Below are 24,834 nucleotides of genomic sequence, written 5' to 3' on the forward strand. Positions count from 1 at the left end.
AATAAGTGCTGGCTCGGCCAGTAACACCACATCTCATGAATGACTAAAACAATACAGATTTTATTAAATGATGCAATTACTGAGTCTCACACTTTCACAGAATCATCTAAGTGAAGACATAAACAATGTTGAGGCCAGGCATGTGGGATTTTAAAGTCTATTGACTTGGCTTTAAATAGCTGGCATTTGAATTCAGTTGCTTTAGATTTCCAAACAAGAAATTATTTTCTCCTCAATCCACCATATTGGTGATTTTATCCATTAAAAGAAAACATAACATGAAGCACAAGTAATTTCACTGTCTAGTTATCCATTGGACAAGTACAAGATCAAACTCCAACTGAGAATAGTACAGAAAGAAAGATAATGTAATCAGCTTGAAGTTCACTTCTGACAATTAGATGCTATCAATTCATCTTCTCTCATCATGGCAACAGTCTCAAGTATTTCATTGATTTTTTGCCATGGGTGAAAATAGACTGAAGAGAATGAAAATAAGGATTGCTCAGACAAAAGAGAATTGTGTGTGTATGTGGGGGAAGAGAAAAAAAAAAAATCAAGCGTGATTCTCTGATGCTTAAGGAAAAATCGTCACCCAATGGAAGGAAACTATGTACATATCTGATGGGATTATAAATTAAATGAATATTGCACGAGGGCAGGCTCAAACTCAGTTGCAAGATAAATAACCAGCAATACTTGCCACCTAGGCTAGTCATCGAATTAAATAGCACAGAAATACACCCTTCAGCCCAACTAGTCTAACTGACCAAGTCTCCCCGGGTCAATGGATTAAGTTTCAGAAGCTGCTTGTGTTAGCAGACTTAGCTACAATTCAAGGATAAGAGATAACAAGGTGTAGAGCTGGATGAACTCAGCAGACCAAACAGCATCAGAGGAGCAGGAAAGCTGACGCTTCAGGCCTCGACCCTTCTTCAGAAACAATTCAATACGTTTTAAGAAGGCTTGATGGAAGAGGTGCCCATAGCTTATAAATACTGGTTATAGTAGGTAGTTTTGGTGAATTTGGTGGAAGGCAAAAGAAAAAATATGCTAAGAAATAAGAGGGAATTTAAATAATACAGGAGGCAAATCAAGACAGAAAACCTAGGAGTAAAAGGTCAATAATCTCAATATCAGAGGATAACATTATTATTGTAGGTTAGTAGATTACTGCAAGCCTCAAAAGGGGTGTGTGTGTGTTTGTGTCTGTGTGCGCTTGTGTGTGGATGCAAGGTAGTGGAAGAAATTAAAAGAAAGAAATAGTCATGTTACGGTATATCTGTATAATCTAGTGTTTTATATGTAGTTACACATATAATCCAGAAACTCAGGTTTTCACTTCTGGTTTGGGAACAGCCATGTCATTGTAGCAAATATAGTTAGAACTATATGCATTATGACTAAAAAATTCACAATACATACCAAGGCCACAATCTCACCCTTCTCCCAGCACAGAGGATCACTAACCTATCCTCCCTGTTTGATACAAATTCACAGAACTATTATATATCTGCAAGTATAATGGAGCTTTGTGTAATTCAATGAACCTAAAACAAAGATGACAAGGCAGCTGTATTGTAACCTGCGGAAAAGCAGGATGGCCAGATCATTTCTGTTCGATGTTCTCAAATCATCAGGTGCTCAGAGGGAAAATAAATTTAGCAAACTGGCAACATTGTAGTTTTCATAAGAATAGTGGTAAGAAACCTCACTGTGTATTTGACCAAGAAAGAAATTTTGAAACAAGTGTTCATTGACTGTTTATTAAATAAAAACATTGACAGTTTATAGCCCAGATTAAACATAAAATTTTATAAAAGCCATTTCAAAACACATTAAAAATGTAAAAAGTTAAAAAATGATAAAAACTATTTTTATCCTCGGAAGAGTGCAACCTTCAAACCTGGATTTACTTGGCTATTTTTTGAAATAACTTTATCAATGATGGCCACAAGCTCCACTTCTAAATGGTAAAAAAAAATTAAGTCAAAGATCTTAATATAAAACCATTTTGTAACAGTTCATAACGTTTCATGATATAATGAAGTATTGCATAGCATTTTGCTTGGATCGTCTCTCTTGCTCTTTTCCATGTGGTGTGGCATCTACAAGATCAATACTCAATGATTTCAGTTAAAATGATTCCATGATAATGCCACCCATTGACTCCAGACTGGAGTAATGCACCAAGTGTTCTTGCACTCAGAAAATTTACATTCAAAAGACAAAAAGCTCTTTTCATTTTCTAGGCTGTACTCAACAGAACAGACACTCCAATTTCTTCATTCAAATTGAATCTTAGTAGATAAATTGATTGAGCATCTTAGAACTCTAATCCACTGGAATTCCATTTGGAAAAGCAAGTGAGAGATCAGAGTAATGAAATCTCCACAAATTCTTCAAAATCGTATAATTTCTTCATGGCCATACATAGTTAAGCATTGCACACAGAAGAAAGAGAGTAATCAGAACAACAATGGTGATTAAATTAAATGTGTTTACAAACTGAAGACATTTTGTTCAGTAGTTGGCAACCAACATAAACAAACTGAACACCATTATCATGGTATTAATCAGATATACAAGATTTTAATTCTGTGTCCATGTTAAATGGGACAAATAATAGATGCTTTTGAGATTTCGATATAACTTGACAGACCTTTATCAGATTTCTAAGCAGCTGTCAATATATACACCTGGAAACTGCATAACACTGTTATAAGGCATTGATAATTTGAACAATAGAGTTGGGGTGTTTAAGAGAATCAGTAAGAGTTGTGAAAGTTAGAAACAGTTTCTAAAAGTACATACACTTGTTAAAAAAGGAAAACCTGTTGCAGAGCACTTCTCTGAAGATGGGTTGTGGGTAATTCTTACATTACTGGATTATGGCAAGCAGTCTCCATTCGCCAGACATACATAGAATCAAGGGCTTGTTCAGGGTAACTTGTACCTGCTTACTGTGTAACAAAACAAAACAAAAAAGATCTGTTATGGTGAAGGGTCACTGGACCCAAAAGATTAATTCTGCTTTCTCGCCACAGATGCTGCCAGGCGTGCTGGATTTTCCCAGCAATTTCTGTTTTTCTGATTTCCAGCATCTGCAGTTCTTTGGTTTTTTGTTTGAAAGACAAACACCTATCTCAACAACCAAATATTTCAATTCTTAGCACAAGACAGAGTTAATGATATTAAACAATATATCATTTGACTCTACCCCGACTACTTAGGAAAAGTGTGTGATAATTTACTCCATCACGTTAAAAAACATAGATGGAAGAAAACACACTATAAGTAGGTATATACATAGTTAAACATTAGGCAGTATTCACGTAAAAACAAAACAAAACACATTCAGAACTGCATCCAGCAGCTTCATCTGAAAACTTGAATCCAAAAAAGCATATCATCCAGAACTACATTTCAGTACTCAAGCTGAGGTTTATGAAAACATTAATTTCTGTAAAAACACCTTTTGAAATAGAGATACCATATATCCTTGAGTAATTATTGATCTTGTGTATAAGCTGATCCCCCAAGCTATAGCCAAAAAAGCCAGGGGATGGTTGGCTTCAGGCGAGTACGCAGTGAGTACATTCAATATTGCATCATTGAAGGTGACTGCTCAGCTCCTCCTGTCTGCAGTCAAAGTTTCTTTTTTAGCTGGAGTTGGCAGGAAGTGTCCAACTTGGCCACCTTGTGACAGTCAGGGTGGATTTTAATCCCTCAAAATTACTCATTTTAGCTAAAACATTAGTCTGCAAAACTAGACTTTTACATGAGTAAATGCCCAAAGTATTATTTGGGTAGGGGACAAAAGGTAGACAGAAATATTTTGGGCACAAATTTTCTTTCCATTTACTGAATAAAGAAAAGCTGACCATCCAAATCTTTGAAATACACATCTAACCGCATCATTGTTATCTTGGTTATTGTAGTAATGCTGTGGGAACGTCTGGCATATTAATAGAAAATGTGAAGTGCAGATAGATACTAATTGCTAGCAAAATATTTCAGATGATAGAGCTATAATTATTTTATATTACAGTAAATTTCTCCAATTACATTGCTATTAATGTGGAAGTGGTAACTCTTAAAATTGTGATCCAGATTGCTTTATCCCCATCACATAACAAGCAGTATTAACAGCTACTTATTAGCTGTAAGTGTGCACTATGAAGATACTTGCAGCATCTGCAATGCTATAAAGTGCTATTTGATGAGAGGATTTGCAGTCTATTGGCTTACTGAAAACTTCGACTGCTGTGATCCATTTGGGTTTACGTTGGATCAAAGACCAAACATTACTATACTCTATCAGCTCTAATAAATTGCAGAAATCAAACTTCAGGGCAACAGTCTACAGCTGAAGATGATCATTTCTACATTGGTATGTTTGGTCACAGGAATTCAATATTAATAGATATTTAATAAATGGCAATTGTAAAAAGGTTGAAAGCAGTGTTGTATAAAGAGGTGACAGTGTCACAGGCCAGGCAATTAATGATTACAGTATAAATGCATGTTTGGTGCTGACATGGAGTTATTTGTCAAAAAGAAACAATTAAAATGTTGGACCATTCGTAATGTGCCTTAAATTTGCTCAATCCTTTTCCGAGTCTTGAGCCTGCAGACTTACACTCTGGGGATAGTGTATAAAAAGCAATTACGTTAACATCAGTTAACCACAGGAGTTCAGCAACCGCACATATACTTGTTTTTATGTTCAGTCAACATAACTAGGACTAAACATAATGGAAAGCACAACACAGTCACTTTCAGCTAGGTCCATCCATCTGCACATTATTTATCAATGAAATTTATCTATTTTTTTTATACACACAAACATTAAATGTTACAGTTTTAAAACTAAAAACTTATTGCTCGAAATTAGCTCGCATTTTGCTCATCAAAGCTGGTGTTCGGAGACAAGGAACAAGGAGGACTTTTGGGATGAGCCATCTGAAATAGAGCAGAAGCCTCATTAACTCAGCAGAAAATATTTCAAGACATCTGTTAGACAAGGGCATCACTTTCTTCCTTTCGCAAATCAACAAATATTGGCTTCTTTTGGTCAGGGTCAGAATTCCCAATTTTTTTTGGCTGAGCCCAATTTGGAGATTTGAGCAGGAACCTGCAAGTGCTGATATTATTGTTGAATTGTTTTCTCAATTTAAAATGATGTCAAGTGAGCAGCAACAGAAAATTCAAACAGCGTAAAATCAATATTTCCCAAACAGAGCAAAGGACTGGGCAAAAAAAAAAGCATTTCTGAGGCAAAGAGTTTTTTCCCCCAAAAAAGATATTTATTTATCTACTCCCTTTGAACATCATGGGCACCCAAGGATTCATGAGATTTCAGAACTTGATGACCAAGGAAGGTGCATTTAACATGCAGCCAAACAGGTTACATATTGTAAAGACTGTATTTTGTGAAAAAATTGATTGTGGACTGAAAAGGGAAAAGGACAGATTTAAAAACCAAAGATTGTGGAAAGGATTACAGTACATTTTTGATAATAAAATTACTGGACACTCATTTTAAGTGCAGTTTAGGTTTTCAAAAAAACAAAACAACCTGTTCAGTGATGTTATTACACACCTCTGGAGCAGATGGGACATGAACCCCAGCCTCCTAGCTCATAGGTAGGGACATTACCGCTGTGCCACAGGTAGTGGAACCAGGAAGTGTGTACAAAGGGTGATTTGCCTGTGGAGGGTGACCAATTGTTGATGAGAAAGTCCTGCTGCCTGCCAACAGCTATGTGTTTTACTCCCAAGCAGCTGAGCAGCTTGGGTGTGAATGTTTGGTCAGAAGCCATTGGACCTCTGACAAGGCAGCTCCTGATCAGTTCTTAGGAATAAAAAAAACACCTCAAGCCTGAGGAAAGCCAGTTTCATTTCCTGCAAAAGTTGCTGCAGGCTGTGGCTTTTAGCATCTAAGTTGGAGACTTTATGAATGTGAACCTTGCACTCCATGCATCCTGCAAGCATGTAAAAGTAACTGGAGAAGGAAGATTGAAGAGCAGTAAAGCCCTGATAGGTGAAAAATCTGCAGACAGGGACAATTGAACTGCCTTCCCAATCTTTTCTTCCACCCCTGTTTTATTTGTGTCAGTCTATTTATAATAAATAATAATTCTTGTTAACTACAGAAACCTGGTCCATCGTTTCTGTTCACCTTGGTGTAAGACACAGGTAAATTGGGGAATTTTGTGCACATTGTAAAAGTTAAAGGTCTTGTCATGATTCTAGGAAGAGTAAGGTTTGATTTCCAGTACACTAACCCAGTGAAGGTGCAACAGTATCAACCCGTAAATTTTTACATCCCACATCAGTGCCAGGGGCTAAGGGTGGGAGAGATTCCTGGTAAACCAATTGATGGAAAGAAATTGGAGCCTCTACCACTGCTGTAGGGACACAACAAACAAAAAAAAGGACTGTTCACAGTGTTACAGAGGGAGAAAATGGGGCAACAACATGCTGCAATTTATTTCTGTACAATAGTACCCATGAACAGGAATCAGCTCACTTTCTACAAGCTGGAACAGGGTACTTAAATTTTTTGAGAACAGACATTGCTTGTTAGACATGTAGGAGTTTGAATAGAGTCAAATCAGCCCGGAACTGAACAGCGCTGCAGCGCCACCAATGGAGAAAATACATCTTGTGGCAATTATTCAGTCTTCTCAAGTTCTCTGCCAAAGGTAGGTCTTACCTACAGCATCTGTTTAGCTCAGGCTGGGCAGCTGCTTTGCGATGTAGTGATGTCAACAGCTTAGATTCAATTTCCGCTCTGGCTGAAGTGACCAGGAAAGGTTCTCCTTCTCAACCTCTCCCCTTGTCTGAGGCACAGTGACTCTCAGGATATACCACCACTAGTCCTCTCTCTCCCTCTCCAATGAGTTAGCAGCCCTATGGTCTGGTAATACTTTATCTTTAGTCTGGAGCTTGGAATTGTGGTGGTACATATACCAATTTTCTTTCCATCACATGGCTTACATAATGTCTCCCACTTTTACCTCCTGCCACTAGCATGGGTTAGAAAGATTTGCAGGTAGATACTTAACTTGTTTGGCCACATTTTGAACCTTTCTTGGCCATCAGATCTTGGAGTGGGACTTCAGCCTGGAGCTTCTGGTTCAGAATCAAGGATGCTACCACTGCATTACAAGTTTTCCCTCCATTAGTCACTAAGTACAGATAATTAGGTTGTTGACTTGCTCGCAGAGCTGGTTTGTTTTTGTTCAGATGTTTCATCACCATACTAGGTGACATCATCAGTGGAGTCTCTGATGAAGCGGTGTTATTCTACTCCGCTTGGAATTTGTACTGTCCAGTCCATTACAGTGAGTAGTGTCATTTCCGGTTTTGATCTGTATGGGTTTGTATGTGGCGGTCCAATTCGATATGTTTGTTGATTGAAGTATGGGTAGAGAAACATGCCTCTAGGAATTCCCGTGCGTGTCTATGTTTGTCTTGGGCTACTATGGTTACTTTGTCCCAGTTAAACTGATGGCCTTCATTGTCTGAATGTACAGATATTAAGGAGAGTTCATCGTGCTGTTTTGCTGCTAGCTGACGTTCATGTATTCTGATGGCTAATTCCCTTCCTGTCTGTGCGATCTAATGTTTGTGACAGTCGTTGCATGGTATTTTGTAAAGCACATTTGTTCTGCATGTTGTGGGAATGGGGTCTTTAATCCTTGTAAGTGTTTGATGTAAGATGCCTTAAAAAAAAACAGACAACAACAGGAGGACACAGTATGTCCTAACACACTGACCACACTGCCCTACATTAGGAACATATCGGAACTGACAACAAGACTCCTAGGACCACTAGGAATCGTGGTGGCCCACAAGCCCACAGTCACTCTACGACAAACAGTTACAAGGATTAAAGACCCCATTCCCACAACATGCAGAACGAACGTAGTTTACTGAACACCATGCAACAACTGCCACAAACATTACATCAGACAGACAGGAAGGGAACTAGCAATCAGAACACACAAACATCAGCCTGCAGCAAAACGGCACGATGAACTCTCCTTAATATCTGTACATTCAGACAATGAAGGCCATCAGTTTAACGGGGACAAAGTAACCATAGTAGCCCATAGAACATAGAACAGTACAGTGCAGTACAGGCCCTTCGGCCCTCGATGTTGCGCCGACCTGTGAAACCAATCTGAAGCCCATCTAACCTAAACTATTCCATTATCATCCATATGTTTATCCAATGACCATTTAAATGCCCTTAAAGTGGGCGAGTCTACTACTTTTGCAGGCAGGGCATTCCACGCCCTTACTACTCTCTGAGTAAAGAACCTACCTCTGACATCTGTCCTATATCTATCACCCCTCAATTTAAAGCTATGTCCCCTCGTGCTAGCCATCACCATCCAAGGAAAAAGGCCCCCACTGTCCACCCTATCTAATCCTCTGATCATCTTGTAGTGATCTTGTAGCCCAAGACAAACATAGACATGCAGGGGAATTCCTAGAGGCATGGTTCTCCACCCATATTTCAATCAACAAACATATAGAATTGGACCCCAAATACAAACCCATACAGATCAAAACCGGAAATGTCACTACTCACTGTAACGGACTGGACAGTACAAATTCGAAGCGGAGTAGAATAACACCGCTTCATTGGAGGCTCCACTGATGATGACACCGACCATAGTGACGAAACGTCTGAAAAAAAACAAGCCAGCTCTGCGAGCAAGTCAACAACCTCATCCACAAACCGAGCTACAGATCTTTGCCAAAATGTTAAGCTACATATAATGAATTCTAGCTCTGCAACCCCACAGTCCCAACATCTACCAACAACCCCAAGTTTGGAAACTTTTGATTAAGTTAAACGGGGCATTGAAAGCTGGGCCAAACAGACTAGACATGTCAGGTTTAAGTGCATGTTGCAAAGTTAGCCAATTCCAGGCTTGGTTTGATGGAAAGAATCTGTCACTACCTAGTAACATCTAGTTTAAGGGTGCAAAATAGTTTATGCCCAGTTTTATGCCCATGTTACTTCAAATGATGTGATATTTGGCAGGGAAAGTATTTGGCACATATGTAATACCACAGCAGAAGAACTGTCAATTGACAGTAACCTTCTAGCCCTGTACTGGGAGCTACTTGGGAAGGGACTAGTGAGCAATCATGGAACTGTAACCCCATAGCAAGGATTCAGTTGCTTTAGGAGAAAAGTTAGAAGACAAAAATAAATACATTTTTCTTGTATTTTGGGGAAAACAGATTATTTTGCATAGTTATAAAACATGTTATGAAGTAGTTCATCAATGGAGTTGCAGGAGGAACATTTGGTTGGGGGGGTGGGGGGAAACAATTCAGTTGTTTTGTGATTACCTTAAATTTCCGTTTTAGTGCTTGTGTCATAACTGGTGTTAATCCTGTTCCAGTGTCCCTGTTTTCTTTATGGAGAGGTGTTCCACCAGGGCTCCTAGAATCAAACATTTCACAAGGTAAGCAATAGTATTAAACACCTTTCCAAAACACGTTCTTTCAGCTCAGAGTTACTTCTGGCATCACCTGCCTTTTCCAGCATGGTTCAAATGAATTCCCCAAATTTTGAAACAAAAACAGAAATTGCTGGAGAAACTCAGCAGGTCTGGCAGCATTTGTGGAGAGAAGCAGAGAATTTCAGTTCTGAAGAAGGGTCACTAGACCCGAAACATTAACTGTTTTCCTCTCTCCACAGATGCTGTCAGATCTGCCAAGTTTCTCCAGCAATATCAATGTTTTTGTTTTGGATTTCCAGCGGTTGCAATTTTTTTGTGTTTATTCCCTAGGTTTTGAACATCAGTTTTAATAAATGATGAAGCAATCTTAACTCACAACATTTTAACTTGTTTCTGGTTTAGGCACCTGTAAATTCTGAGATGATGGCATTTTTAGGAAAAACAATTTAATCCTCGACAAAAAAAAAAACTGGAAGAGCTGCAGATACTGGAAATCAGAAACAAAAACAGCAATTGCTGGAAAAACTCTGCAGGTCTGGCAGCATCTGTGGAGAGAGATCAGAGTTAATGCCTCAGGTGTAGGGACCACCTCAATTTTAACAGCAATTTCTGAATTTAATCCTCAGTCCTTCCAAGATGAATTAGATTGGCACCTTACTTGGGAAGGGGCCAGAAGTAGAAAGGAAAACTTCTGAATAACAGCAGGCAAAGGAAGACTTTAAAGTGAAAAGGCTTCTTCTGGTTTACACAATAAAAAGCAGCATGGATATGCCAAAGATGTAAAAAAAACTGCAATGTTTTAGTTTTAAACAATTGAGCTAGCCAATTTAGACAAGGGTGGCAATGGAGTGCCACAGTTTTGCTTGGCAGAGGTGGAGTAGTGGTGAGAGAATTAAGCAAGCTTCCCTCAATAATTAGTCAAGGACATCTTACTGGAAAGTAGGAGTGTAGAATTTTGGGATAAACATAATCAAACTTGACAGCAATGTTCACCCTTAGTCCAGCAGCTTTCCACATCAGATCAATTGAATAACATAGGCTTAATACAGGAAAGAAACCAGTTTGATTAAAAACTATAACCCAAGGAGGAATAAATGTTTTCAATGATGAGGAGAAAAAAAAAGCTAATTTTGCAGGTTATGAATTAAATACCCAGCTGGGTCTGTAATACTTACAAGAAATAAATAGAACAGAAATTGCTTTATTACTTTTATAATGAGTTAGCTGTGACATATCAAAATTAATATAGCTCATTAAAGCTGGTTAAAAATAATAGACAGCAAACATTTTATTAACTGGCATCTATGGGACCAGGAGTGTACCAGTTGATAAATATTCCAGATAATCAAGAGGTCTACACATTGAATGTAAAAAAGCACACTAAGTAATAGAAATGTAATACAGTGGGCATACACATCACTGTAATACATTATTTACAGCATACAGCACTCAAATAATAACTTAAATAAAACTTAGTGGCAGAGAGCCTTCTCACTCACACCCTCAACTGACTCCTCGGCCATCGTGCAGATTGCAATAATACAGTAAACTTTCGGCATTTCAGGTATATAATTTTTGCCGGTTTATCAAGAGTGCAGGTTCATTAGGTGCCGGTTAAAACAAAGTTTGCTTTATTTACATAAGTGAATAATGATTTTTATTAGCTAATATTACCTTTCTATAGCAACTTTCTTTAGATGTTGCCGAAAATCGACTGCAGGTTTATGTAGAGTGATTCTAATTAAGAAAAAAATCCAAAAATTGAAGTTACATTTAGGCAATTCTTCATTTAAGTACTACCTAGAAGTTTGGCATATTATGCAGACACCATAATTGTACATTTAAAAACATATGAAAAAGGCACCCACTTTTGGCAAGATTTGAACCAATAATGTCTTTTATCTTTGGCTCTCCTCAGCCAATCCCATTCCTAATGAACAGAAAAGTTCAAAGCTTATGAGATCAAAACTTCATGGCAAAAATAAGATCACATAGGAGTGTTTAACTTATTACTTTGAGAAACGGAAGTAAAGTTTGTTCAGAACATAAAGCAAAAGCATTTGTCACAGTTTGAGTAGGCCCTGTAAAGGTTAGTTTAATAAACTCTTTGCTGAAAGGGAGTTCTGACTACTAACATTGTGAAAACGATGTTGTCCTATTCAGCTATAATTACACCAAATAGGAAGAGAGTAATATTGTTTTGATGCATTGCTCATTATTAGAGTTTGCAATTCAGGGTATGGTAAAGATTTCCATCTGCGTCAGATGATTCAAGTCCCACTCCAGGGCACTGAGGGCATAATCAATGTTGATACTTCTAGTGCAGTACTGAGGAAGTGCTATGCAAGCAGAGCTGCCGTATGTCAGATGAAACATTAAACTGGTCCCTTGTCCACCCTCCCAGGTGGATATAAAGAGATTCCACGATAATAAATCAAGAGCAGGGAACACCTCTCAGTTGTTACCACTAATAGTTATTCCTCACTAAGTATCACTAAAACGGGTTTTCTGGTCATGATCATATTGTTGTTAGCAAGATCTTTATGTGAAAAGGGATGCCCGCATTTCAAATACAATATAATGAACACATTTTAAAAGTACTCAGTTATAAACCTTGTCATAAAATATATAAATCCAGGTTTTCATTTTTTCTGCTCTTTCTACAAATGCAAGAATTCAATTTGAAAATAAAAATACTCAAAACTGAAGATTTTACCACTGCTTAAAAACATATCACTAATAAAATAATCATACCAAAATACTATGTATAATTGAAATAATTGTTGTTATTTAGCTACATTATTTAGAGTTCACAGGATCATTGTTACTAAAGGACCTCATAGGCTTACATCATTGATGCTGGTTTCTGTAGTTGGTTAGCTTTTGCCTGCAAATTAAAGCCTTGTAGATCAGAGATTGTGACTAAAGGAGATCTTTTCTTTCCTGGTGTATTTACCTGCAAACAAAGTATGAATCGTAGTACTTCAGACAATAATAATTAAGCAACATGAACATTCACACAGCCAAGTTTCCAGGTACATTAATGATTAGGAATATCTATAACCTATTACATATCTTATGCAAATTTAAAAATATATATACACTGGCAATTCTGAAGTGAAATGTCTTCCTGTTAAATAATATTTTCATGATCTGGCCAACCAAGAGATAACTGTTTGTAATTAAGGTCTATAACTTAGTTAAAACTGCCAACTATTATTAGGTTTATTACTTTGATAAGAATAATGCAACAGCAGGACTAATTATCCCCTGTTGCTTCACGCTGTTTTGAGAATTCCAGAAAGATTTGCTCGAATGAAACTTGTATACAGTTCTCACCTCTAATTCATTTACTTTGTTCTGCGTCTTCCTCAGTTTCACTTCAAGTAAATCCTTTACCGTCACAGATAATGATCTGTCTATCCTTTCAGGAAGAGTCTGTGAATGCCACAAAGTGTTACAAAGCACAATCTGTACTAATAAAACAAATAGCCTTATAATATTAACACCAACCTTTTCTTTTTCAAATCTGTCTGTAGTCTTCTTTAGTTTTACTTTAAGCAAATCTTTCATGGTTATGGTTGGTGGTCTGTTAATTTCCTTAGAGATTGCCTGTGAAAGCAATAGGAGACAGCAATGAAAAAAATCTACAATTCACATTATTATTTTGTTTCAAATTGCTTCAGATTACATTCAAGATAATCACTGTCATATTTAAAGCTTCCAAAGACTAGAGATGGACATTTGTTGACTCCATAGAGTCAAGAAATTAGAGTAAATTTTAACATTTGTGAAAGAGAATAGCAATGGAAGTTAGAAGTACTATATGAACTAGATTTTCATGACACAAGGAAAATTACCCTAATTTTACAGGATGAAGTAAGTGAAGGCAGAAGGTGGATTTTCTCTTTAAAAGCTGTCCATAGTAATTTGTAACTTGCAGCTATAAGACAGCCAAATATCACATAATTTCTTAGGGTTCTTGGTTGTTCCATCCTAGTTGCTATTTCATGATGATTCTGTTGCAAGAGAATTGGCATAGAATGGCATGCCAACCTGTCATATCATTTTAATTCTCAGATAAACATCACAATTCTTCTTAGTTTCCAACTCCCTGCCAATAGGAAATTCTCTCTCATCTTTGTATTTTCCATTGTTGATTGACAATGGAACAGAATGGGACTGGACTTGAATCTGGTTAAATGGTGGCAATAATAACTCTCCATTTTTCAAATTGTACCACTGCATACTTCACAGACGATACGGCCTCAGCTCAACCTGACTTGAAAGTATACCACTGTTCCTTCACTGTCCCTGGGTCAAGTTCCTAGACCTGCCTTCTTATCAGCACTGTGGATGTACCAAAACCACATGGAACACAACGGTTCAAAAAGTCAGCTCACTGCTGCCATCCCAAGGGCAATTTGGGATGGGCAATAAATGCTGGCCTAGTCATTGATGACCACATCCTAGAGTCATACAGCACAGAAACATGGCGTTCGACCCAACTCGTCATTCCTGCGAATGAATAAAAAAAAATTTAGGAATACAATTTTCAAGCGGCATTTTGTCTGCTATGGAAGCGAAGGGTCATCTTGAGGGTTCACTCCATGAACAGATGCAAGAGTACCAACAGTGGATCAAAGTTGGCACTCTGCAAGTTTGGATTTTTCAGAGTTTAAGCATCTGGGAGGCTGCTTCCTCATCCTGCATGTGTGATTTGGTTCAAGTATTTAATTAATGTAGCCATCTACATCACATTAGCATCTTCTCAAAACTCAAGATTTAGAGTCTACAAACTTTCAATAACTCAAGTAATAAATTCTACAAAAGTTCTATAATTATTTGAAAACAGAAAGAAAATTTTTTAATGATTACAAATAAACATTAAGACTGCAATTTACATCTTAATTTTAGTTTTAAATCTCATTCTACAGTTTAACACACACTCACTTGCAAAGAATTTTCACGCCTAGTTTTCCGATCAATCTGCAGTGGTTTCTGTACAAACACACAAGGTGGTGGTAGTGGAGGAGGGGGTGGTGGAGGTGGAGGCTGGGGAGGAGGTGCGCCAAATGGTTCTTGCAGTAAGGTACGACTCATGATTGGCTGGACTGGCCACACTGGTATTTTTGTAGGGCCCGGAGAGAAATCAACATATTTTCGACAAGAACATGCATCAGCAGCTTTTGAATTATTAGACTCCTGTAAGAGACAAGAAGAGCAGAATTCGAGATCAGCAGGGTTTTTTTTGGGGCTGGGGAGATATTTAAAATTATCAACTGCCATCAATACATACAAACACAAAACATTACGCTGTACTGTAACAAACACAATTAATTCTTCCATTTCGTGTGCAAATATACTCAAGTTAAGTTTACATATTTGGTGCAGATAACTCCTAAATAAATTTAAAAATTTTCCAAATAAAAATAATTAAAAATAAAAATAAAAATAACAAAAGGAATGAATTATGCAAATTTGAATTGGTGTGAGACTATCATGGAGAACGGAAAGTTCATATTTTAGGGATCTAACATGCTTGGCAGTCTGAGTCATTGTTACCTTTGCAGTAATGCGCACACCAAACTACCTTGGATTCAGCGTTGACTTGTGTTCACAATCCTGCAGAGCATATGGATGTGCTCCTCACTAACCCTGCTCATGTACATGACACTGTATTTACCTGTATCATAATCTGCAAAAATTATGGACAGTTCCCCTCAACCTTCATGCGGTTCACATATAGATTGCGAAGAGTAAAACGTTATGAATAACTGATTTCCTTGCTTTCATTAACAACAAATATCTGCATTCAGGAATGCTTTCAATTTCTCATCTAACCCAAAATTCACTCCTAATCTCATATGATTTTAATCTTTTTGAATAGCCTATTAGGTGTCAACTTGACTTTTAAAAGCCAGAGTAAATATTGTTGATCAGACCATCTGCCTCTGCTAAAGCTAATAATTTCTTCCACAAATTTAACAAGACACCTTTTGTCCCCCTCAGGAATCTTGTTAAGCATACCTAACATCTCTTGAGGTGTTACATTATACATCTGTAATAATCATGCCAAACAACGCACCTTCAAGAAAAGCTGACAATAAGCATGCAATTTTTGAGTCTCTACTATTATACTGAATAATTGCACCAGTTCAGCTTTTCTTCAGTACATAGAAACAATCCTAGACCTTAAAAAGTAGTTAAATATATTATCAAGAGACTTACAGTGCAGGCTCCCCTTGCTTTGCATTTATCTAATGGAGCTCAATTAGGACCAACAGTTTGATACATTCAGAAAACCCCTTATTCCAACTTGGATAATGTTAGTATTTAGTTTGATACTTTCAATTTTAGCATCAACCATACAGCACAAATTGATATCCTGATAACATCACCTTCTATAGGAATGTGTGCAAAGTAGCCAATTAAACCAGAGTTATTTCTTGGAACCTGTCCAAAGGAATCAATTAGCTTGTATAGTCCTAGATATGTAGGCTTCAGAACATTACTATCATCCATAAACTGAATGCAGAACATTTACTTTAACCTAAAGGGACATTTCAAGTGGCAGAAAATTCTCTCACTGGATACAGATTGGCCACATGTCACAAAAGATATATTTTCAAATTGACAGAGTCAGTACTTTATCCACTAGATGGTAGTCAACTACAGAAATTAGTGATTAAGAATGATTAAGCCTGCAGCTGAACTAGACATCTAGTTCACATATTCAGGTTTTGCATGAAGTAATTTTAAACATTTCCAAAAGCACTGATCACATCCTTTCAAAATCTTCCCCCTCTCAAATTACAATAGCTTCAACTCATTATCCCATCTTCATAGCTTTTCTCATCTCTAACTTTTCACGAGCATATTTTAATTGAACAGAATATTATGACCAATACATCCCCCATCCATTTTTAAACTCATATCCAAATACAATTTAGCATTCAGATTTAATTCGAAATGTACTTTCCCCACTTTGTCAAGTCTTTCGCAGGCAATTAAACAGGCGCTTTTCTATTCTAACAAAAAAATCCTTACTTTCTCATTTAATTGGCATCATCTGCTAAAAATCAGCATTTTCAAGTCTTGAAAGATAATTTATGTATGAACAGTGCACAAGAACATCAAATATCTGCTGCTACATACAAGTCCAATTAGAACTATAACCTTTTGTCATTTCTCTCGGTTTCCTATTATTTAGCCAATTTATAGAAGTTCCACAGATATATGGTCCTTGAATATATTTTTACCCATGATACATTTTTAATTACTACACATCTGAAAAATAATACACTGTATCCACTACAGAATTAAATGCTAATAAGAGTCTAGCAGCAGGAGGTGAGAGGAGAGAGATTTAGAAAAGACATGTGGGGCAAATTTTTGCAGAGAATGGTTCACATGTGAAATGAACTTCCTGAGGAAGTAGTGGATGTGGGTACAATTACAATGTTTAAAAGACATTTGGATAAGTACATGAATAGGAAAGGTTTGGAGGGATATGGGTCAAGAGCAGGCAGGTGGGACGAGTTTAGTTTGGGATTATGTTTGGCATAGACTAGTTGGACCAAGGGATCTGTTTCCGTGCTGATGACTCTGAATCATGTCTCGATAATTTTAAAAATGTACGTGTTTTCTTCTAATTTAGCTTATTTGGAACAGCATTCCCATCACAAACTTCAATTGCAATGTCCTTTAGTCTTATTTGGCCCATTAGCTTAGGAATATATTGTTTTTTCTTGAGGATGTTGCTAGCAGAGATATTGATTCTTTACTTCGCTAGAGCATGTCGCTGGTTTCTATAGCGAGAGTTAGTCCGTAATCACCTACATTCTTAATATTTGCACACATTATTTAATCGCGGAAACATTGGTGATCCAAATTGTGGAAATTTTCTGCTGAGTCTAAATAATTTGATGGTGCTTGTCACTTGTCCATGTTTTTCATCTAACGTAAGGATTCCAACATTTAGCAAACAGAAGTATTCTATTTGGTTTTAAATGTGGATACACTGCACAAAACATATTCCAATTGAGGTGATCTATTTACCAAGGTTACATTGCAGATTTCTCGCAATTGTACTAGCTTCATCTCAAGTGCCTCAACATGTTGTCGTAGTGCATTCAGTTCCCGTAAGTAAACACGAGAAGGAAATAATGTGTCCTTCATTACTTCTAAACCCTGTAAACACAGAAGAAACAAATCATTGGCAAAGCAATAAGATACAATTGTTTCATTTTTGATTCATTTCATTTGCTGCTGAGTCAAAGTTAACGAGCCCTGGGTTTCAGTCTCAAAACGTACTGAATTAACTGATTGCAATTTAATGGCATTTAGGGTAATACAATGGACTTAATTATTGCCACAATCAGGAAAGGATTGTGGGCAAGGATGGAAAAGTGAGACGAACAAGGTAAAGATGGTATTAGATTAAATGAGAAGGCTAAGACAGTTGCAAGCTTCAGGATTGGTAGAATTTTAGAATCCAGTAAAGGAGGGCCAAGACATTGTTTAACAAAGAGAGAAGAAAACAGGATTGTAAATAAACCAGAAACATAAAAACAGATCATAAAAGCTTCTCTACGTAAAATTGCAAAGAAGCTCAAAGACAGATGTGGCTCTAGTACAGGGAGAGACAGGAGAGTTTATAGTAGAAAAATAGAGAAATAACAGAAGCTAAAGAAGTGCTGTATTTCTATCTACACAAGAGGAAGAAATCTCCATGAAATAGTTACGATGAAAGGCTCTCATGAGACTGTGGTACTTTAAGAAATTAGTACTAGTCTTGGAGAAATTAATGGGACTAAATGTTGATAAATCCTCAGGATTCGATGACTTTCACCACAGTGTGTTTGAAGAGATGGTTACAGATGTAGATGCTCACCAGTGCAGCTACTATCAAAATACAAAGTCACATTGAGAATAACCTCCATCGTGTTGTATAGCACTATCACTGTGCTAAATGGGACAGACTTCGCACAGATCTAGCAATTCAAGACTGGGCATCCATAAAGTGCTGTGGGCCATCAACAGCACCAGAACTATACTCCAGCACAATCTGTAACCTCATGGCCTGGCATATTCCCCACTCAACCATTACCATCAAGCCAGGGGAATCAACCCTGGTTCAATGCAGAGAGCAGGAGGGCATGCCAGGAGCAGCACCAGGCATACCTGAAAATGAGGTGTCAATGTGGTGAAGCCACCAAACAGGACTACTTGCAAGCCAAACAGCGAAAGCAGCAAGTGATAGACAGAGATAAGCGATCCCACAACCAACGGATCAGATCTAAGCTCTGCAGTCCTGTCACATCCAGTCATGAATGGTGGTGGACAATCAAACAACTCACTGGAGGAGGCGGCTCCACAAATATCCCCATCCTCAATGATGGAAGAGCCCAGCACATCAGTGCAAAAGATAAGGCTGAAGCATTTGCAGCAATTCTCAGCCAGAAGTGCCGGGTGGATGATCCATCTCAGCCTCCTCCAGTGGTCCCCAGCATTACAGATGTCAGTCTTCAGCTAATTCAGTTCACTCCACGTGATATCAAGAAACAATTGAACACACTGAAAACTGCAAAGGCTATGGGCCCTGACAACATTCCGGCAATAGTACTGAAGACTTGTGCTCCAGAACCTGCTGCTCTCCTAGCCAAGCTGTTCGAGTACACAGTTACAACACTGGTATCTACCGACAATGTGGAAAATTGCCCAAGCATGTCCTGTACACAAAAAGCAGGATAAATCCAACCCGGCCAATTACTGCCCCATCAGTCTACTCTCGATCATCAGTAAAGTGATGGAAGGGGTCATCATCAGTGCTATCAAGCAGCACCTGTTCAGCAATAACCTATTCAGTGACGTCCAGTTTGGGCTCCGCCAGGTTCCGTCAGATCCTGACCTCATTACAGCCTTGGTTCAAATATGGACAAAAGAGCTGAATTCCAGAGGTGAGGTGAGTGTGACAGCCCTTGATATCAAGCCTGCATTCGACCGAATGCGGCATCAAGGAGCCCTAGCAAAACTGGAATCAATGGGTATCAGGGGGCAAATTCTCCAGTGGTTGGAGTCATACCTGACATATAGGAAGATGGTCGTGGTTGTTGGAGGTCAATCATCTGAGCTCCAGGACATCTCTGCAGGAGTTCCTCAGAGTAGCGTCCTCAGCCCAACCATTTTCAGCTGCTTCATCAATGACATTCCCTCCATCATAAGGTCAGAAGTGGGGGTGTTCGCCAATGATTGCATACTGTTCAGCACCATTCATGACTCCTCAGATACTGAGGCAGTCCATGTTCAAATGCAACAAGATCTGGAATATCCAGGCTTGGACTGACAAGTGGCAAGTGACATTCACGCCACACAAATGCCAGGCTATGACTGTCACCAATAAGAGACAATCTAACCATGACCCTTGACATTCAATGGTGTTACCATCACTGAAACCCCACTATAAACATCCTGGAGGTTATCATTGACCAGAAACTCAACTGGACTCACCACATAAACACAGTGGCTACAAGAGCAGGTCAGAGGCTAGGAATACTGCGGCGAGTAACTTACGTCCTGACTCCTCAAAGCCTGTCCACCATCTACAGGTACAAGTTAGGACTATAATGGAATACTCTCCACTTGCCTGGATGGGTGCAGCCCCAACAACACTCAAGAAGCTTGACACCATCCAGGACAAAGCAGCCCGCTTGATTGGCACTATATCCACAAGCATTCACTCCCTCCACCACCGATGGTCAGTGGCAGCAGTGTGTACTATCTACAAGATGCACTGCAGAAATTCATCACAGATCCTCACACAGCACCTTACAGTCCCACAATCACTTCCATCTAGAAGAACAAGGGCAGCAGATACATGGGAACACCACCACCTCCAAGTTCCCCCCCAACCAACTCACCATCCTGACTTGGAAATATATCACTGTTCCCTCACTGTTGCTGGGTCAAAATCCTGGAATTCCCTCCTTAATGGCATTGTGGGTCAACCTACAGCAGATGGACTGGAGTTGTTCAAGAAAGCAGCCCACCACCACCTTCTCAAGGGCAACTAGGGATGGGCAAGAAATGCTGGCCAGCCAGCGACACCCACATCCCACAATTGGATAGAAAAAAATTTCTGTTAATTTCATATTGATGCGTGAAGATTAGAAAGTTGCAAGAGTTTAATAAGTAAGAGAGAAAACAAGGAACTAACTACCTTTAAGCCTGGCATCAGAAGGAGGGAAAATACTAGAATCTATCAAGGATAAGATTAATTATAAAGGGGAAATCATGTTTGACAACTTGATTTTGTTTTGTGGATGTTGCCAGCAGAGTCATTTATATATATGTAAACATTAATCAAAGTCCCATAAATGACACTCGTAAACAAAGATCAAGTGCATAAGGTTGGAGCTAACACACCAGCATGGTTTAAGGAATGGTTAACAGGCAGAAATCAGGTAAAGATAAATGGGTGACTCTAATTTTGGCAGACTGTGACCAGCATGGTACAGCAAAAATCAGGGCTTGGGCACCTGCTGTTTACAATCTATCAATGATTTGGGAACCAAAGGTAATATTTTCAAGTTTGTTGATGGTACAAAATTTGTTGGGAATCTGAGTTGAGAGAGACCTTGGGGCATTTAGACAGGCTGAGTGAGTGGGCAAGAGCATAGGAGATAGAAAATAATGTGGATAAACGTGAGGAAATCCACTATGGTAGGAGGAACAGAAATGCAGATTATTTAGTGAATGATGAGAGATTGGAAAGTGTTAATGTCCAAGGAGACCTCAGTGTCCCTCCTCATAAGTCAATGAAAGTTAGTATGCAGATGCAATAAGCAATTTGGGAGGCAAACGGTCTTTTCAGCCTTTATTGCAAGAAGATTTGAGTAAGAAAGAATATAAGGCAGTTTCAATTGTACAGAACAATACAGAGATTGCACTTGGAATATTGTGTGCAGCTGTGGTACCCTTGCCTAAAGAAGGATATACTTGCCATAGCAGGTGTACAGTGGAGATTCACCACATTGTAATGGCGAACTGTCCTACGAAGAGAGGTTTGGGAGACTGGGCCTGTATTCTCTAGAGTTTGGAATGAGGGATGATCTCATTGAAAATTTCAAAATTCTTACAAGATGTGACAGTAGATGCAGAAAGGATAGTCCCCCTGGCTGTGTGGTCTAGAACCAGGGGACACAATTTCAGAACAAAATGCAAGCCATTTGGAACTGGGATGAGGAAGAACATTTTCACTTAGTGCTGAATCAGTAGAATTCTCTATCCAAGAGGGCTATGAAAGTTTAGTCATTAATTCAGGACTGCAAATGACAGCTTTCTAGTAATTAATACATCAAGGAATATGAGGATTACATGGAAATATGATGCTGAAGTAGATGATCAGCCATGATCTAGAATGGGAGAACAGGCTTGAGGGTCTGAGGGCCTGATCGTCTATTTCTTAATACTATATGTCCATTTATTGTAGACTTTGATTCAAAACCTCTTCCACTTCTATTCCCACAGCATGAATTCTAAAAATACTTATCCTTTCAGATATGTTTTCCATTACATCTGTGTCACTTATATGTTGTAGAATATTTTTAAAAGGCTAGAGAATACAAATTCAAAAAATGAACCTGCTTAGAGGTAGAGAGGTAGGAATTTAAGGATAAACATTTTAAGTGGTGAATAATCATGCAAATTTAAATCAAACTGGTGTATGGAACTTGAGGTCTGAATATTCGAGAGGAGATGGGGAAGTGAAGGATCAAGCTTTGAAGAGATTTTCACCCCAGATAATGCTTATTCATCTATAGTGGATCTGGTACATTCTGGCTCATGTAAAAACTGAAGTACTGAAGAATGTGAGAAGCCAAACAATCTTCAGAAACAGGGCTCTGGTGTCTTGAAACCATGAAGACTGAAGCACAAAGTCTTCATGTTGGGAAGGAACGGGCTGAATCCTAAACCTGGAGAACACAATTATGATCAAACTGTGTGCTTGAGCATACTGCAGTCAAACAACCTCCTCAAAATCCACTTTGAGAAAGTAACTGAAGGTTCTCAGACCAAACTAGCAAGGAATCATTGAGGCAGAAAATTTGCAAGAATTTTTGACCACCAGATCCCGTATACAAAATAAAGCTGGCCAACTAATTTTAAAATGAAAATTGGAAAATCGAGCCTTTTTGAGATGTCAACATATAGAATTATAGTTCACTTATCCAAATTGCTGGAAAATAGGTAATGACACAATTGGCTGTGGAAAGTCAAAATAACCTTTATCATGTGATTTAAAAGTCTAATTTCGCATTTATACCTGTTTAATGTTGTTCAGCCACCTGTTGTACAAAGTGGAAACTACAGCCTGAAGAGGATTCAGCATATTCCTCACACTCACTAAGGAAATGAGCCCAATAGGATCTGGTTCATGCTGGGAGGCATTGCTATTAGACACTGGTGCTTCTTTCTTCCTAGATTTAAAACAAAAAGAAATGCAAGCGAATCATGCATCATGCGAGTGATCCACAAAGTAGGAACAAACATTAATGTCAAATAATTTATTTATACTGAGTAGCAGCAGGCAAGTCTTGAGAAATACTGCATGCACACTGTCAGATACACTCTGGTAAACTGGGACACATTGAGTTTGCATTTCTATAATTTCTTTTGCATCTTCAATTGGCACATGAAAAGACACCAGAAAAAGCAATAAGATAGATGAGCAGACAATTTTAGTGATGTTGATTGAGACATAAATGACAGCCAGGACATCAGGAGAACATCACCCCTGTTCTTCAAATTGTACCAATCAAGGACGTCAAACGGGAATTGGGTTGACAGCTAACCCAGAAGTGCAATACTACCTCAGAACTGCTCTGTGGTGTCAGCCTAGACCATGTGTGCAAGATCCTTCAGCCACCACTCAACAACTATTAAACTGATAACTTAAACAACAAGTGGTGGGTGCATGGAATGCGCTGCCGGCGGTGGTTGTGGAGTCAGATACATTGGGGACATTTAAGCGGCTCTTGGATGGGCACATGGATGATAGTAAAATGTTGGGTATGCACGGTTGTTTGATCTTACAGTAGGATAATAGGTCGGCACAACATAGTGGGCCGTAGGGCCTGTACTGTTCTATGTTCTAATACATTTGCAATTCCCATAGTGGATTAGAGCCATTCCAATCAGGTATGTTTTGGGCAGCGGGAAGACCACTGCAATTAGCAGCAGCATTCAGAGTTAAGAGCTAAATGTCATTATAACTAAGGAACAAAAACAAAGTTGCTGGAAAAGCTCAGCAGGTCTGGCAGCATCTGTGGAGGAGAAAACAGAGTTAACGTTTCAGGTCCGGTGACCCTTCCTCAGAACTGATGGTGGCTGGGAAAATGTCAGTTTATATGCAGAAAATAGGGAGGTGGGTGGGGTAGGGAGTAAACGATAAGATAGAGCCCAAAGAGAGAGAAAGACAGTTGGACAGACAAAGGAGTTGCTAACGATCAGGCGATTATAACTAATGATTATAACTAATCCTGAACAGGATTGGGGGCAACTGACAGTAAGCCTACTTTGGGGTTGTGGTAGGGGGAAGAGAAGGAGAACAAAAAAATCAGATGTGAAATTGGTTTGATAAATAGTTTATAGACAAAGTCAACTAGGGAGATTTTTTTTTAAAGAAGTTATAAATCCTAATTCAACAGATTTCTTTGTGAGTAGACAGAAAGTATAAGGGAACTTAATATTTTTTGTTACAATATGATTTCCAAGTAATCCACACCATTGTAACAGGCTAGCCTTGCTAATTAACGTCTGTCAGAGAACTGCTCACCCTGCTGTTGCAGCAGCAATTGTCTTTGCCTTGCAGACATTCCTTTTGTTTTTTGCAAGCAGGCGTTGCTTACTTTTATTCCATGCTATTTCCACAGCTTGTCGTTTTCTCATGATCTTCCACTTCCTGCGACGCTGAGTCAACCTGAGCATTACTGCAGAAGAAAAGTTATAGAATGCTAACATGCTGTATTGCAAAACTCAAACACCCTAAACCTGGTCATTGCTGTTTCAAAACACTCAATTGATTAGTACCAGTTGACAACAATGTGGTATTAGGATATTCAGCTTTAAAGAAGAGATTCCAGAGGAATTGCAATTCTACCACAGCACCACACCAATCCTTTGCGGATTAAGATAGCTTTCATGAGACCTTGTCTTTGCATCTCCTCACAACACAACTTTTGTCAATGCTGTGTTGAAACTGTGCTCCACCAGGAAGTGCACGAGCAACAAATCAGATCAGTGGTATTATTTTATTCATTCTTTTATTATGGGGAGT

General features: G+C 38.5%; 1 protein-coding gene across 1 annotated transcript; it reads right to left on the reverse strand.

The window, feature by feature from the left end:
• Nucleotides 1-1,750: 1,750 nt before the first annotated feature.
• On the reverse strand, nucleotides 1,751-24,485 carry prr11 (proline rich 11). The gene is made up of 10 exons (XM_048612641.1): nucleotides 24,334-24,485; nucleotides 22,822-22,975; nucleotides 17,556-17,687; nucleotides 14,448-14,699; nucleotides 13,008-13,106; nucleotides 12,834-12,932; nucleotides 12,344-12,450; nucleotides 11,169-11,231; nucleotides 9,382-9,475; nucleotides 1,751-4,965 (listed from the first exon to the last, which is right to left on the reverse strand). Exons 1-10 carry the CDS (start codon nucleotides 24,483-24,485, stop codon nucleotides 4,894-4,896), a joined length of 1,224 nt encoding a protein of 407 aa, XP_048468598.1. The 3' UTR covers nucleotides 1,751-4,893.
• Nucleotides 24,486-24,834: the final 349 nt, after the last annotated feature.

This window comes from Rhincodon typus, chromosome 26 (genome assembly GCF_021869965.1).
Source record: "Rhincodon typus isolate 14 chromosome 26, sRhiTyp1.1, whole genome shotgun sequence".
NCBI classification, from domain to species: domain Eukaryota; kingdom Metazoa; phylum Chordata; class Chondrichthyes; order Orectolobiformes; family Rhincodontidae; genus Rhincodon; species Rhincodon typus.